Source organism: Anthonomus grandis, chromosome 14 (genome assembly GCF_022605725.1).
Source record: "Anthonomus grandis grandis chromosome 14, icAntGran1.3, whole genome shotgun sequence".
In the NCBI taxonomy this organism is placed as follows: domain Eukaryota; kingdom Metazoa; phylum Arthropoda; class Insecta; order Coleoptera; family Curculionidae; genus Anthonomus; species Anthonomus grandis.
The window spans coordinates 14,144,536-14,160,031 of record NC_065559.1 but is presented as its reverse complement, the minus strand read 5'-3'; the positions used below and the strand labels follow the sequence as shown (position 1 = coordinate 14,160,031).

The 15,496-nt window shown below is 31.1% G+C and overlaps 1 protein-coding gene across 8 annotated transcripts in view; it reads right to left on the bottom strand.

Moving 5' to 3' along the window:
* The window catches only part of LOC126744646 (uncharacterized), a 228,790-nt gene that overhangs the window by 49,429 nt on the left and 163,865 nt on the right, over window positions 1-15,496 (bottom strand). For all 8 annotated transcript variants that reach the window (XM_050452149.1, XM_050452145.1, XM_050452146.1 and 5 more), the window contains one exon: window positions 3,059-3,229. In XM_050452149.1, coding sequence (XP_050308106.1) covers window positions 3,059-3,229 — 171 coding nt within the window. The remainder of the gene's footprint in view (window positions 1-3,058; window positions 3,230-15,496) is intronic.

Below are 15,496 nucleotides of genomic sequence, written 5' to 3'. Positions count from 1 at the left end.
TTCTTCTTTTTTTTACTTTATGGACCTTATGGATTAGTAAACTTATTTGGAAGCTACATTAAATTCCTTACCAGTAGTTTAGACAATGATGACTTAGAGAATATAAACCAACACGTGAAAGTGTTCAAAAGTAATCAAAATAATTCGATGCATAAGGTTAATGAACTAAGTTCATTCGCCGGTCATATAACTGCTAGATTCCAGGAAAATGTAAATATAATAAATCTTAATATGATAAACGTCACCATTAGGCTTTTAGTAGAAATGTAAAATCAAATTTTACAATTTAAAAATATGCACTCTTACCTAGAAAAATTATTGCACACGTTAACTCTTGCTCATTTAGAAAGTCTAGATCTCGAAATTTTGAATACTAAAGAAATACCTGAAATTTGAAAATATTCCAAAGTCCAAGCAAATTTTATTGTAACATCTTATGGTATACAAGATGTTTAGAGATAAATGGATATGTATCGAGCCCATTATAAATGGTTGTAATTTATTAACAGACTGTACATTTGCAAAGATAAATAATAAGTATCAGGTTCATATAATAACTTATAAAGCTCTACTATTTTGTACAAAAACTCCTGAAACTATTTTTGAAAATTGTTTTCAGTTTGTAAAATACAATTTAATAGGGTGCTCACACATACAAAGTCAATGCAATGTAATTATTGGTCAACATAAATATTTCTTACAATCAAATAATCTTACTATTAAAACAACTGAAATTTAAAAATCTGTAATAAATCCAAATATTTCCCTGAACTTACAACTTAAGCATTTAATGTACCCTGAAAAAATCCAAGATCTTAGAGAGCCCATTATATATAAAGATTTTTTTCCAGCAAAAAGCCATGTAATTAGTACTTCTTTATTATTCCTTATACTTGTAATAGTTTTTATAGTTGTTATTTATTTGTGGCAAAGGAACATAAAGCGATTCTCTTAAAGACCCTACACGACATCATCAACGAGGACGTTGAAGAATCTTAAGGGAGGAGGAGTTATGTGCATAAACCCATCCCTATTATATAGCACATCTAAGCATCCATTTTGCCGCATAAGCAGCATCAGCGTATTTTATTGAATTCTTTCTTAGGAGGTTTTCACATAATTGTAAAATTAATTATAATTATACAGCTCTAACGTAATGTACTAGTTTTAAGCTTATTTTTTAAATAAAACTTCTTTAAAAGGTATTCTGCTGGTTTGAGTTTATAATTTGCGCTTCATTTTTACTATGCCCATATGTGAATTACGTAGCACTTGTAAAACTGAATGTTGAAAATATTTGGGAATTATCACACGATTTGCCCAAATTTGTACCTTATTTACAAATAAAATTGCATCCCACTTTAGAAAAACTATTAATCATTTAGAAAAATTATCTTTAATTTCTTTTAGCCAACCTGATGGCACAAAAGTATAAATTTTTAACAAAATTTTATCTCTTTGCGAAGCCTTTTCAATCTTAAATATGTTTAACTTCAGATCTGGACACTAATAAATAATTTCTTTGGAAACTATTTGAATTATCGTATTTATACCTGAAACGCCAACTGGCAATCGCCACAGAAAATTTGCAACATTTAAAAAACACAACGAAATGAAATCCACTTAAAAAACACGCAAATCTTTGTAGTCTATTTGCTGTCATCTGTAGTATTTTTTGGCCCGAAAATAGATACAAGTGCTTTATTAGTTGTATTTAAAGTAAATTCATGGCCATACAAAAACTGATAAAATCTTTGGACACCAAAAATAATGCTAAATGCTTCTTTATGTGACTCAATCATTTTTATTGAATCATGTTTTAGAAGCAAAGAGGTGGTTTTATGCCATTTTCTAAGACATAGAACAAAACTGCCTCCACACCATAATTAGACGCATCCAATGTTAAATTAATTGGTAAAATCTTTTACTTTTTCAAGGCTTATTGGCATTTCTTATGCAAATTGCATACGGTGTCTTTTTTTAGTAACTTATACAATGGGTTTAAAATTGTAGGGATATTAGGAATAAATCTATTATAGTAATTAATTGTGCCTATAAAAGCTCCTAATTGAGATATATTTGTCAGTATCGGTATTTGTTTTACAGCGTCTATTTTTTTTGATTTGTTCAATCAGCTGGCACTATAATCTACTATAATTAAATAAACCTTTATGGGCTGAGATAGTCGTTAATTTTGCTGAATTTAATTCTATTAAATTTGTTGATATGATGAGCCAAGATAGATTTTTAAAAATGTTCACCCCTACTTAATTTACCATAAATATCATCTATCCGCGGAATAGGGTACTAAAATAGGTTTAAGGTAATTTTATAGTCTCACAAATGCATACATACCGATCCTCTTTTAAAACAGATACGATAAGTGTACCCCACTCGGAATGATAAATATTGGTAATATTATATATATTAATAATCGATCAAGTTCCAATTCAACTTACCAAATTTTGAAACTGCGTTTTCACTTAAATACAATTTTCGTTTAAATTTATTAAAGATTCTTAGATTTTCTAGAAACTGACTTAAGAAACTGAATTAAGCCATTAGTAAATGGTCATTGTGATGTCAGTGATTTATCTTATACCTTGGTGTCTCGGTATAGTAACTTTTTAGTATATTTCTATACTGGATTTTGCTTTTGGTGTTTAATCAGAAATGTTCTGCTTATTTTCTGTTCAATTTTGTTTACATACGTCTGTATTATTGGTTTATTTTACTGTATTATTTTATTTTGATAGCCGATTTTTGTGTTTTTATGTTATTTGTGTCTTTATTTCTTTATTGTCTAACCTTATTATTAACCCTATTATTATTAACCCTACTTCTTGTTGCATTGGAATCCCATTATTATTTTTATTTTTGTCATATATCAGGCAATGTATTAATTATTAAACTTAAGACTTTCTAAAATTTCAATACTCTCTTAAACCAACTCTAAAATAAAAATTACCATTTACCATTGACCATTAAGCCATAAATAAATGATAACTAATAGCCATAACTAAACCTGCTCATATTAAATCAGGCAGGCATGATTTACCTTTATCATTCGCGATGCATCCAACGTTATCGGCTTGACTGATGACTTTGGCAGCTTCTTCTTCGATTTCTTTTTTCGACTTTTTGCGGCGTTCTTTTCGGACAGGTGACGTCAGGACTGTCTCGCCCCCATCAATGCCGGTTACTGCACCCGATACTCTTTCGCGCGGAACTAAAAATAAATTTAAAAAAAAAAAACTATAATCTTATACCCGGATGGCGTCGGTTTGGTTTTATTAGATATAAAGTTTATTAATTTATATAATTCAAGAAATCTCCGAGGCTAAGAACCAAGGCGAGTCCATTTATAACGAAACTCATGATATACAGTATCCCAACTAAAACTTCACGCCAAATAACTACCCCCCTACAAAAAAAAATATACTCGCACCTGTCGATTTTAAGGGTGACACATTTTGTACGTATTTTCAGATTCGCCAGTTCACCCCCAAAATCTTAAATGGAGACAAATGACAACAGATGACCCTCTTTTGAAGGTCTTTTGATCTTGAGTAAAACTGCCAAGGTTAAGGCCTCTACTGTCATTCCTGTTGAAATAACAGCTTGTCAAATAGATTAGCTATTTTTTAATTTAATTAACTAATGAAATTAATGATGAGAGTCATAAATTAATATTTTAAACAGAATGCCTGTGTGAAATAAGCAATTAGTGAAGTTTAAATAAGAGTATTTGGGACTTAAAATATTAACGCTAGACTAAGAATTATACTGGGAATATTCTTGGGTTATTTTTAAATTGGGTTTGCAGCTTTCTTAAAAATGATAAACACTGCTTGCATATTACTAAATTAAATTTAAAATTGGCGCGTGCAAAATGGCAGTTCCATGGACACACGCAGTTTCCGCGTATATGCGGATGTATGAACGAACTCGCAGCAAAAAGCGAGCTCTCTTGCAATAGTGCTAGCACCGTGAACGGTACTAATTTTATACGTTCGTACTAACAATGACCGGCCAAAACCAATAAAGTGAAAACCGACGCTTATCGAGGTAAGTCTTTTGGTTTTGCCATTTATTATTTTTTTTTTATATATAATGAAATACAGTCCATTCGTAAACATTTGGTACCTTCTGAAGCCGGATTACCGGTCTTTGTCTTATGCAAGTTGTGTAAAAAAAAAATATAATTTAATATATTTTTTACATTTAATGGTAAAATTTAGTCATTAAAGACTTTAGGAAATTCAATTCATTATAATTGCATTTATCCAAAAAAAAAAAACTCATTTTAACATTTTTTAAAATGAAAATTTAGTCTTTAAAAAATAATTATTTAACATTGGTCTTATACCAATAAATATATTACCAAAATTCCACATTGCGGGAGAAGTTGGCCAACCTGAAAAGTGGACGCATATTTTTACCTTTTTTTTAAAAAATAGTTCGGCTGTATCTGGCCCACAAATAAATTTGGAATTTTAGTAAATAAATGCCGTGGTAACTGATACGACAAGAAATATCTAATTAATAATTATCGGGATTGTTCGGTGCGTTATTTATTTTCAAGTAAATAATACGAGCATATCAATGGTGTACCTAATACGGTTTTGAATAAATATACTTAAAATTAGTGTTAAATAAGATTAGGTGTTTCGTTTTGGTGTTTATTGGGTAATTAGGTATAGAATTATACTTAACAAGTGTAAACATAGTGCTATTGTTTGGATAAAAGACATATAAATACTCGTACACCTATGTCCTGTGGATTAAATAGAATAAGTGAGTACTTAGAAACTTCTATTTTTCTTAAAGTGTCATACGTTATTTTGTTATCCAGGCTTAGTCTAAATGATGTTATAAAGGTGGAAACTGACAAAATTTCAATATTTTCGCAGATCTAGCGACTTAAAGTTTAGAGTAATTTTAACTTAAGGTTTTTTCTTGACAAATATTTGGTGGAACTTTTAAATTTATATTTTTGTAATGGCAGAAAGAACTAAAAAAGAAATAAAAAAGCTGCAGAATCAGCGTAATATTGAGATGAATAGAATTAAAGAATTATATAGACTCGCCGAAGAATGTTTAGCAGATCCTGATGATAAAACTAAAGCAGCCTCCTTTAAATTAAGGTTTTCTTCGAGAGAAATATTATATAAAGACTTTAATCATGCACACAGTAACATTATAGGGATTTTGTCAGGATTGGATGAGTCTGAAGGTAGGTTACGTGAGGAGGAGGCTATCAGATCTTCATTTGATGAAATTTTTCATTCAATTGGTACGTTATACATCAATATTTTTCCTCCTTCCCGTGAAGATCCTCCGAGTTCATTGAATTTTTCTGGAATAAAATATTCGAATAATAATATACGACTACCTAAGTTATCTTTGCCCATTTTTAAGGGCGATCTTAAAGAGTGGAGTTCTTTTATAGATTTGTTTAAAGTTTTAGTACATAGAAATCAAGATTTATCTAATATTGAAAAATTCCAATATCTAGTTACATCTCTGACAGATGAACCATTAACTATTGTAAAGACTATTCCACTTAATTCTTCTAATTATGAAATTGCCTATAATACCCTTTACCAACGATATCAAAATAAAAGATTTCAAAGTTCTCATTACTGGAATGAAATATTAAATGCCCCTAAAGTAACTTCTGAGAATCCTCAGGCCTTGAGACATTTGTTGGACATTTTTAATGAAAATTTAAAAGCTTTAGAAGGTTTAGAATTTCCTGTACCCCACTGGGATTTTATATTTTTTTATTTTAATCTTTAACTTATTACAAAAAAAGATTGATTCTCAATCAGTTAAAAGATTTGAATTGCAGTTTAATCCTACTGATCCTTCTCAAGATATTCCTTCTTATAAAGAATAAACTTTTTTTCTACAAAAACAATGTTTAGCACTTGACTCTGCCGCTTTGACAGTTACGAGTCCAACTACAAAGCCATTATTCAAGCCGTCATATGGTAATAATATGCCAAAACATTCCTCTAGCCCAAATAAACCCACATATAAGGGCCCTAGGGCAGGTCCTTCTACCTTTTTTCTCCAGGGTAATACCTCTGAGCAGAAAAACTGTATTAGTTGCGCAAAAGATCATGATTTGGAACAGTGCTCATATTTTTTGAAGAAAACTCCAAATCAAAGGTTTTCCTTTATTAAACACAAGCCCAGTACCCTGGAGGATACTCCTGAGAACAGTGCCTTTCCTCAGGTAAAAACATTCACTAGTGTAACGTCTTCTTCCTCCTTGGTATTCTTGTCAACAGCTAAAGTAGCAGTACTTGATAGTCGTGGTATTTTTCAGACTGTCAGGGTGTTACTGGATAGCGGAAGTCAAGCCAGTTTTATTACAGATAAATGCCTCATGCGATTAGGTTTACCTCGTAGAAGGTCACCGATTCCCATTTATGGATTAGGTGAAACTTCCACAAGTTCATCTGGTGTAGCTTGCTGTACAATTGGGCCTATTGGTAAATCTTCTGTCACATTTGATGTTGAGGTTAAGGTCGTACCTAAAATTTGTTCTCACTTGCCTGAGCCATACATTTCATTGGAAAACTTTTCATACTTAACGACGTTAAAATTGGCTGATGACAAATTCAGCCAACCCGGATCTGTAGATATGTTGCTTGGAGCGGATATATTTCCATTCCTTATGGATGTGGGATGAATTGAGGCAGGGCCCGGAAAGCCAGTAGCTCTTAACACTATATTTGGTTGGGTTGTCATGGGGAAAACAGATGTTCGGCTAACAGGAATTCGTACTCTTCTTACTATTTGTCAGTCACCCTTGGATGAGACCATTAGAAAATTTTGGGAAATTAAGGAAATTCCGGCTGAAGTTTTGCCTTAAGCGGAAGACATTTTATGTAAAAAATTGTATTGTGATACTACATTTACTGACCCAAAGGGAAGATATGTTGTTTCATTGCCTTTTAAACAAACCGATCCTAAATTCGTCGGATCAAAAGAAATTGCTCTTCGGCGCTTTTATTCCTTGAAGCAGCGATTAATTAAAAATCCTACTTTATATGCTGCCTATTCGGAATTCATGAAAGATTATCTAGATCTTGGACATATGTCTTTAGATTCCTTGAAAGTAGGGGGCGTAAACGGCCAGGAGTATTTTATTCCACATTTTTGCATTTTTAAACCAGACAGTGCCACTACTAAATTAAGAGTAGTATTCGATGCCAGTGCTAAAGATGCAAACGGGATTTTATTAAATGATGCTCTTTTGGTTGGCCCTTAGCTTCAGCAAAATATCTTTTCTTTATTTTTAAATTTTAGATTTCATGAAATAGTATTTACATGCGATATCAAACACATGTATCGCCAAATTGTAGTCAAAGAAGAGCATAGAAGATATCAAAAGATCTTGTGGCGATTTTTACAAAAAGACCCGATTCAAGAGTTTATTTTAAACAATGCAATCGGATCTTATCCAATTATTGGGACGAGCTGGACTGGAACTGCGAAAATGGGCCTCAAATCATCAGGCAATTCTTCAAGCAGTACCCTTGTCTGATTGTCAGCAGCAACCTCTCTCTTTTGACAATTCGGATTGTGTTATAAAAATTTTGGGTCTGACATGGTTACCTACCTTAGACAAATTTTCCTACACATGCATACCGAAAAATAATTTGCCGACAAAGAGAGGCATCTTATCAGAATTAGCACGCATTTTTGACCCTTTGGGTTTCATAGCCACTATATCATTTTTTGCCAAATATCTTATACAGTATTTATGGGTATTGGGCATGGATTAGGATCAGCCTGTGCCTAAAGATGTCGAAAATCGCTGGGTGCGATTTCAAAATGAATTATCCTTATTACAGGCCATAAAAATTCCTCGCAGAATTATTTCAAATAATATCGAGTCTCTTGAGCTTCATGGATTTTGCGATGGAAGCGAAAAAGGATATGCAGCTGTTGTTTATTGTCGAGTGGTACGTAGTAATGAAGAACCCATTATTTCATTAGTTTGTGCTAAGTCAAAAATTTCTCCTTTAAAGAGAATTTCGGTTCCACGGTTGGAGCTTTGTGGCGCAGGTCTTCTAGCTAATTTACTTTCAGAAGTTATTAAGTGCTACTCGTCTAAAGTTGCCTTTGACAAGGTATATGGTTGGTGTGATTCCAAAACAGTAATCGCATGGATAAAATCATCTCCGCATAGATGGAAGACTTTTGTCAGCAACCGAGTAACACAAATACAAGCAAAGGTATCTCAAAATATTTGGCATTATGTTTCCACTAAGAAAAACCCAGCGGATTGTGCTTCGAGAGGCTTACTGCCTAATGAGTTGCTAAACCATCCCTTATGGTGGGCGGGACCTTCGTGGCTGCAGTCTGGGGTTGTTCCTTGTAGCGAAATTGATGATAGTGATTGTCATGAAGAATCCAGGCCACTTGTTCTTATTTCAACACGCAGTTCTTCAGAAATATTAGATTTGCTAACAAAATTTTCAAATTTTGGAAAAATTAAAAGAATAATTACTTATTGTTCGAGATTTATCTTCAATTGCAAAAATCCTAAAAATAAAAGAAATTATGGTCTTGGTTTAGAAGAAATACATAAGGCTGTCTTGGTTAGAGAGACTTAGATCGAGTACTTTTTTGAGGATATTCTGAACTTAAAAAATAAAAAAATGGTTTCAAATCAGTTACGAAAATTAGCTCCCTTTTTGGATGAATCCGATTTGCTCTAGTACCTGCAGTGGTGACAGTTTACTTCTCCATTTAAGCGTGGATTTGTCAGAAAAGCAAACATTGTACAATAAAAATTCATGGTTGTTTAATTTTTCCGAGATATTTTCACAAAATTCTACTCAGCGATCAAAGTCATCTTCGTTTATTTCCTGAACCAACTGATATTTATAGGTTCGGGGTTTATGTGATGTGAAAAATTTGGCGAACGCTGCTTCGGGATATACTAAAGCGGTAGCTGTTTTACTGCAGGTTTTTCTATCTCTATGTTAGGTGGTGCCATAGCAAAATGGCCAAAGACTGCAACTTTAGCGTTTTTGTTTCATACAGGTCTAACTCTTTCACGTTTTTTGTTGTTCAACTGTTGTCCGGTTTCTGAAAATTTTCTCCACAATTCCACCACAGTTTTATGGGTATAAGAATGTTCAGAATGAATTTTAATAAATTCGTTATTGTTTGTAAAGTAAATACGTAAATAAATTTGACTTTTAGTCAGTATCCCGTTCCATTTACCATTTTGGGGGTGAATCTCAAATCACTATAATATATTTATTAATTTTAGTGACAATGTAAGTCGGAAGTAATATGAAGATCATGGTCAAGGTAAACCGTGATCCGAGCCTCCATCTTTGATTCTTGCATTAATGTATGCTAAGAGTTCTTGTATATACATAATCGTGGGTATGTTTCTTATGCAGTAATTATTAAAGCGATTATGTTGTAATGATTCAGATACTTAAATTAATAATCATCTTAACCCCAATAGAGTAACGGTTATGCAAAAATATGGTCGAAGAAATAGACCATATAGTCTGTATAGAAATATCCTCTCCCAGAAAGGAGTTTTTGTTAAATTTAATTGAACATCCTGTATATTGAGATATTGAGATTTTTGCAGAAAATTAAAAGTATGACATGAAAGAAGTATGACATGAGAGTACAGAATTTATAAAAGCTACTCCCTGGGAACCCAATGCAAATTGATAGTGTTTCTTAATATTGCTCATATGATTCTACCTGATTACATTGGAACAGCTAGACCTAAGGATCTATAGAGCAACTACTTTTATAATTAAGACATTAAATGTTAGACTCAGAGGTAAGAAATAAGACAATTCTATAACTAAAAAGCCATCACCACTATTCGACCATAATGGATTCTTTCAGTCAATCTTAGTTTTGTTGACAACAAATACGATTCTTAGAAAAATTATTTCTTGCCATAATAACTAAAATTGACTACAATAACTAAACTCGACCGTATATGTAACTATTTACCAATTTGTTTACTTATGGGTTTTAAAAGTAGTTATTAGGTAAATGCATATTTTATTAAAAAGAGATGTAGGAAAGTGTCTAAGAGCCTGATCATTGTGGAAATTTATTTATGATACTTATGGCGTCTTTTGATGGCTAGCAATTGAAATTTATAACCTTAGTACCTTCTACGTTCTAGAAATCGATGAACGCTTTAAAAATGTAGACATTAGCCTAACAACAAATTTATTATTTTTATAAAAAACACCCACATAATACGAATAAATTTTTGTATTAAGTAGTTCATACTCATATCATTTAGAATATTTCTGGTTTTTTGAATTTTAACTTGTGTGCATGTTAAATCTGACCAGTGTTGTCGGCCAAACGTATGCCTTACTCAGGTTTACAACAAAACTTTTTTATATTTATGAACGGAAATTATATGATTCTTAAATCTTCATCTTAAAGTTTATTTAGATATTTATCCTTCTTTTCTTTTTAGATTTTATCCTTAAGATGATTAAGAAAAGTATTGAATGTAATATAATATCACTTGAATCTACAGTGGTGGCCAACTAATTAGAAATAGTGTGAATAAATTAATAAAAATCATAAATCTTTTGTAAATAAAATTGTTTATTCTTAAATTTCTCGCCCATTGTCGTAACTAACATTTACCTTTAATATTACCATAAATTTAGTGGATTTGTCTTCACATATATACTTTTAAAAAAAAGTAAATTTTTTATACAAATATTGAATTTTACAACTAATTAGAAACCAAAGAATTATCAATTTAAAAAAACAAAATAAGAACTCTAAACCCTAAATAAATCAATATTTTGTAGCAATTCCCTTATTTTCAACGACAGCTCTACATCTCCTGGGCATTGACTCCACCAGATGTTGACATCTCGCTAGTGGTATCGATTTCCACGGCGGCTCTGCTTCTTCCGCCAGATCTTTAAGGTTTTTAATATTTTTATGTTCTAAAAGTTTTTTCAGGTCTCTCCAAAGATTCTCAATGGGATTGAGATCCGGACTACATGAGAGCCAATCAAGTACATCAACATGGTTATCGTCAAACCATTTTTTTACAGACTTAGCCGTGTGCTTGGGATCATTGTCTTGTTGCAACGGCACCATGTGGTTCTCCATAATATCTTTATATTTTTCTTGGTCAAGAATACCGTCCATTAGTCAATTTTCACTAATGGACCAACACCACGCCACGAAAAATATCCCCATAATTTTATATTTCCACCTCCATGTTTGACTGTGCTGGTTGTATATTACGGATTTTCCGCACCCCTTGGTCTTCTCACAAATATTCTATTATCTCTACCAATGCGATTTATTTTTGTCTCATCAGACCATAATACTTTTTTCCACTCTTTTATGGTCCAATGAATATGGTCCTTAGCGAATTTTAATCTAGCCTGGCGATTTTTCTTCTTTAGCAGTGGTTTCTTGCGGGATACTCGTCCAAATAGGTTGGCCTCATTAAGTCGTCGTCTTATAGTTCGTGATGATATCGCGATAGCTGGAGAAAGTTCTTCTTTAATCTGGTTGGAGGTTAAAAATGGATTCATTTTAGCCATTGGAACAATAGTTTCATAAGTTCATTGGCTGGTTTTTTTAGATCTTCTCTTGCGTGGAATATTTTCATACGTTTTATGTTCTTTTATGTGTTTGAGTGCATAGAAAACCATTTTTTTTTAACATTTTAGGTGGTCAGCTATTTTACTAAAGTCCACCTCTTTCCCTTAGCGTAAAATTGATTTTACGCATTGACGGATCACAATTTTTTTTCTACCCATTTTAAACTGTGGAAGACACAAAAACAAGGCTTGTAGATACAAAAAACACAAATTGTTACCAGTACAAAGGTTTGAAATGAACTATACGTGCGTTTATTTTCGTCGTTTCTAAGTAGATGGCCAACTGTGTTATCTATAAATTTTGTTTATATTCTGCATTCCTTACAAATTTCTTAGTGGAATGTCTATAAATAAATTATATATTGCTGTTGTGATGAACAATCAAAATTTTACAACAAGTTGGTTTTAATTTATTTTAAAGAACTGAAACATTGAATAAAGTATTTTTTTTTAATCGTTTCTAATTAGTTGGCCACCACTGTATATTGCTTATTAAAGATCGAAAATAATAATTTATAATGAATGTATGTTATAGTGGTTATTTTAACTAATTGCACAATGTCTAAAACGCAAATTTTGTAATACTTAAATAAATTCTATTGAAAAATTTTATAGCTCCAATTTACAAGTCCTAAAGCAATTATTTTTATGCAATAATAAATTCTTAATTATTCTCCAGTACAAAGTTATTATATTATATACTTGTAGTGGCTACCTACATTATATACTTTTTTATGATCTTAGAATTACTGTTGTAAAGCAAAACAATTCAAGTGAAAAATTGGCCATCGGCCATATCAGCGGCCATTTGTTTAATTAACTATTTTAAAAAATCTCTCTTCTACGCTGTAATAATTATTATTTTAATTATAATCTAGGATAATAGAAAGTTACATAATAACGCATCTACTATGTGGCAACGAAGTGGTTGCTGGACTAGTTTCTTTTTAGAAAATGTTAAACTTCTCGAAATTTTATTTTCTTGATTTTATTAGAGTTTTTATTGTTTTGGTCAATTAAAGATGCTTTATGACACCGAGCCTGCAGTGTCACCGCTTAAATTTGATACGGTGATAAGATACTTTTAATGTAGTTCACTGCTAAGCGATATTAATTTATCATTTTTATATTGTATATGACTATTTTGTTACGTTTATATATTTTTATGTATTTATTCTGTAGAGAGTCAAATTATTATAATTAATTGCTGACTGTTTTTTCTTATTTAAATTACAGATATATGCATGAGTAATTTATAATAAGTTACCAGCAGAATAGAATATCTATTTATTTTTAAATTAATCAAAGAAAAGGTGTTATTTAGTCAGGCTATTTATTTGATATTTATTACATTTTTATATTGACTTCATTGATTTAAAATTAAAATTAGATCTTGCAAGATAAATTAACTATTTTACCTTCTAACCGAATTTAAAAGAGTAACAATATTTAGTTTTTTTATATAAAGTTTAAAATTATCTAGGGACAGCTTAATTCTCTTAATATCCTGAAGAAACGTGTGTATCTAAGATTTTTTATAATTTTACAAGAAGATAGAACTAAACTTTCTATGTTTATTTGTTAGGCAAACTTAATTGATTTTATTATAACCGCAATTGAAAAACATAATTTGCATTATTTAATTACTAGTAAATTAAAATAATAAACTCCAAAACGTTTATGACACTTTTTAAAATGTTAAACTTTTTTTCTTATTATGTTAATTAAACGATATTACTATTTAATTGTAAATAATAATTCATCAATCATAATAATATTTTTTCAAATGACTTCCTATATAACAAGTCTCTTTACGCAAACATTCGTGGACTGAGTTAAAGTCACAAAATATAAAAACATCCCCACCTATTCTACGTATGTCTAGTAACTAAAAGTTGGTTGGATATCCCTTACTATCCCTAATAAGTTTTTTAGGTTACCCTGTGTATCAAGACCATAACCCTAATAAATTGAATTTGGCAGGAGAGTTATCAATATCAAGGAGTCCTATAAAAACTATTTTCAAGAAGCTGAACATATGTTTATAAAAAGTACAATAAACCTTGTGTGAATATCTATTTAAAGCGGATTATTACGATAAAGTCCCAAAAATTTAATAATATCCATATAGGCATACTTTTCTTAGGCGCCATATAAAAAAGTTGATTATGGTTTCTCCAAAACAAACATCGTACGGAAAATCTCTCAAAGATGTTTTGTGCATCTTAAAAAGTAGCCATAAGAAAGTGTCTTTTATTTTTCCATATCTCTTTAAATAACGTCGTAAATAACGTTCGAAAAAAAATAAAAACGAAATCGGCAAATTTCGGATTTTTAGGCATATCTCCAAAACTACTTATTTTGCATCAACATATTGTTAGGCATGAAAATGCGCAAGTTTGCTATAATTTAATCTTGAATTTTTTTTTTGTGGTCCAAGGTGGCCATGGTAGATATCCTTATTTTGGACACACTATATTATATGTTAATATTAATCTGTAAATAATGTATAAAAAACACCATATAATTTCTCCAGTTCTTATATAACAATTCACTTTACACAAATAGCTCGAGACCGGTAATTTTGTATTATTTAAGTAGTTTAAATTCGGCAGTATATAATTACAGTATATGGGTGTGATATCTACAGTGTGTATCAGCTAAATAGAACACAAAACATAAAAAATAAATATGAACATTTTCGAAAAAACGCTCAGACACGTCGATTGGTATTTTAACATGCGAATTTTTTTTTATTTTATGTAATATTTCATACATTTTATCTACAATGTCCTATAACCATTTTCAATTGTTTCGGAGATATTATCTGATTTCGATTTATTGTAAAAATTAAATTTAAAAACACAGAAAATTATTTGCTTACATACATTCGTTACAACACACTCAAAAACTTTACTGTTTATTTCTTAATTAAACAACATACAAAAATAATTCAATGATAAAAAAAACATTAATTTTAGGAGATGTTTAATATTATTCATTTACGAACGTCCTGGCAACATCCTATTCTTAAATAGAAAGTTCTTCTAATATTACTCAACATCTCAGGCATAACCGAACTAATCGTAACCGTTAATCGTCTTTTTAAGTCAGTTAAGTCGAGGGGTTTAGTTTTGTAGATAATATTTTTGATGTATCCCCTTAAAAAGAACTCTAATGATCAGTCAGATCAGGGAATCGTGCTGGCCATATGATATTAGCGAGAACTTGTGGGTTTGCTGGAGCAGGATATAGATTGTCAAAGTTGCCACGACATTATTTTGGAGCAGTTTTAAATAACTATCACCATTCAAATTGCCATCGGTAAACAAGGGATCTATGATATGATCTTTTTTTGTTTACAAAAATTCGTTCTCTTATGAGTATCGTCTTCCAGGAGTTCCTGAGTTTGTATCAATTTATAGATTTTCCTCAAACTCAAGCATAATATCCGATGTGAATCATCACTTATTGCTTTTTTTAATACGCCTTACATGTCCAAGTTGGCGAAATTGCTTTTATATTTTACTAATGGTTCCTTGGGAATAATCCGAATAAGCGACCAATTTGCATTTGTGTCCGTGTATTATCTCCATAACTAACCATATGTAGAATTATTATTTTGTGTATTTCTGTTAAATGAACTATTCTTTTGATAAGCAGCCAACGAGTAGGATACTGATAACTAACTATTACTGACAGAAAATAACTTCCAAGGCCAAGCATCTTAAACCAAAGTGAAGGACACAATTTCAATCTCTTATCGGTAAGAAAGTATCTTGAAATGGTTTACTTTCTCATTATCAAAACGAAAATGGAAAATAAGTATTGAGTGT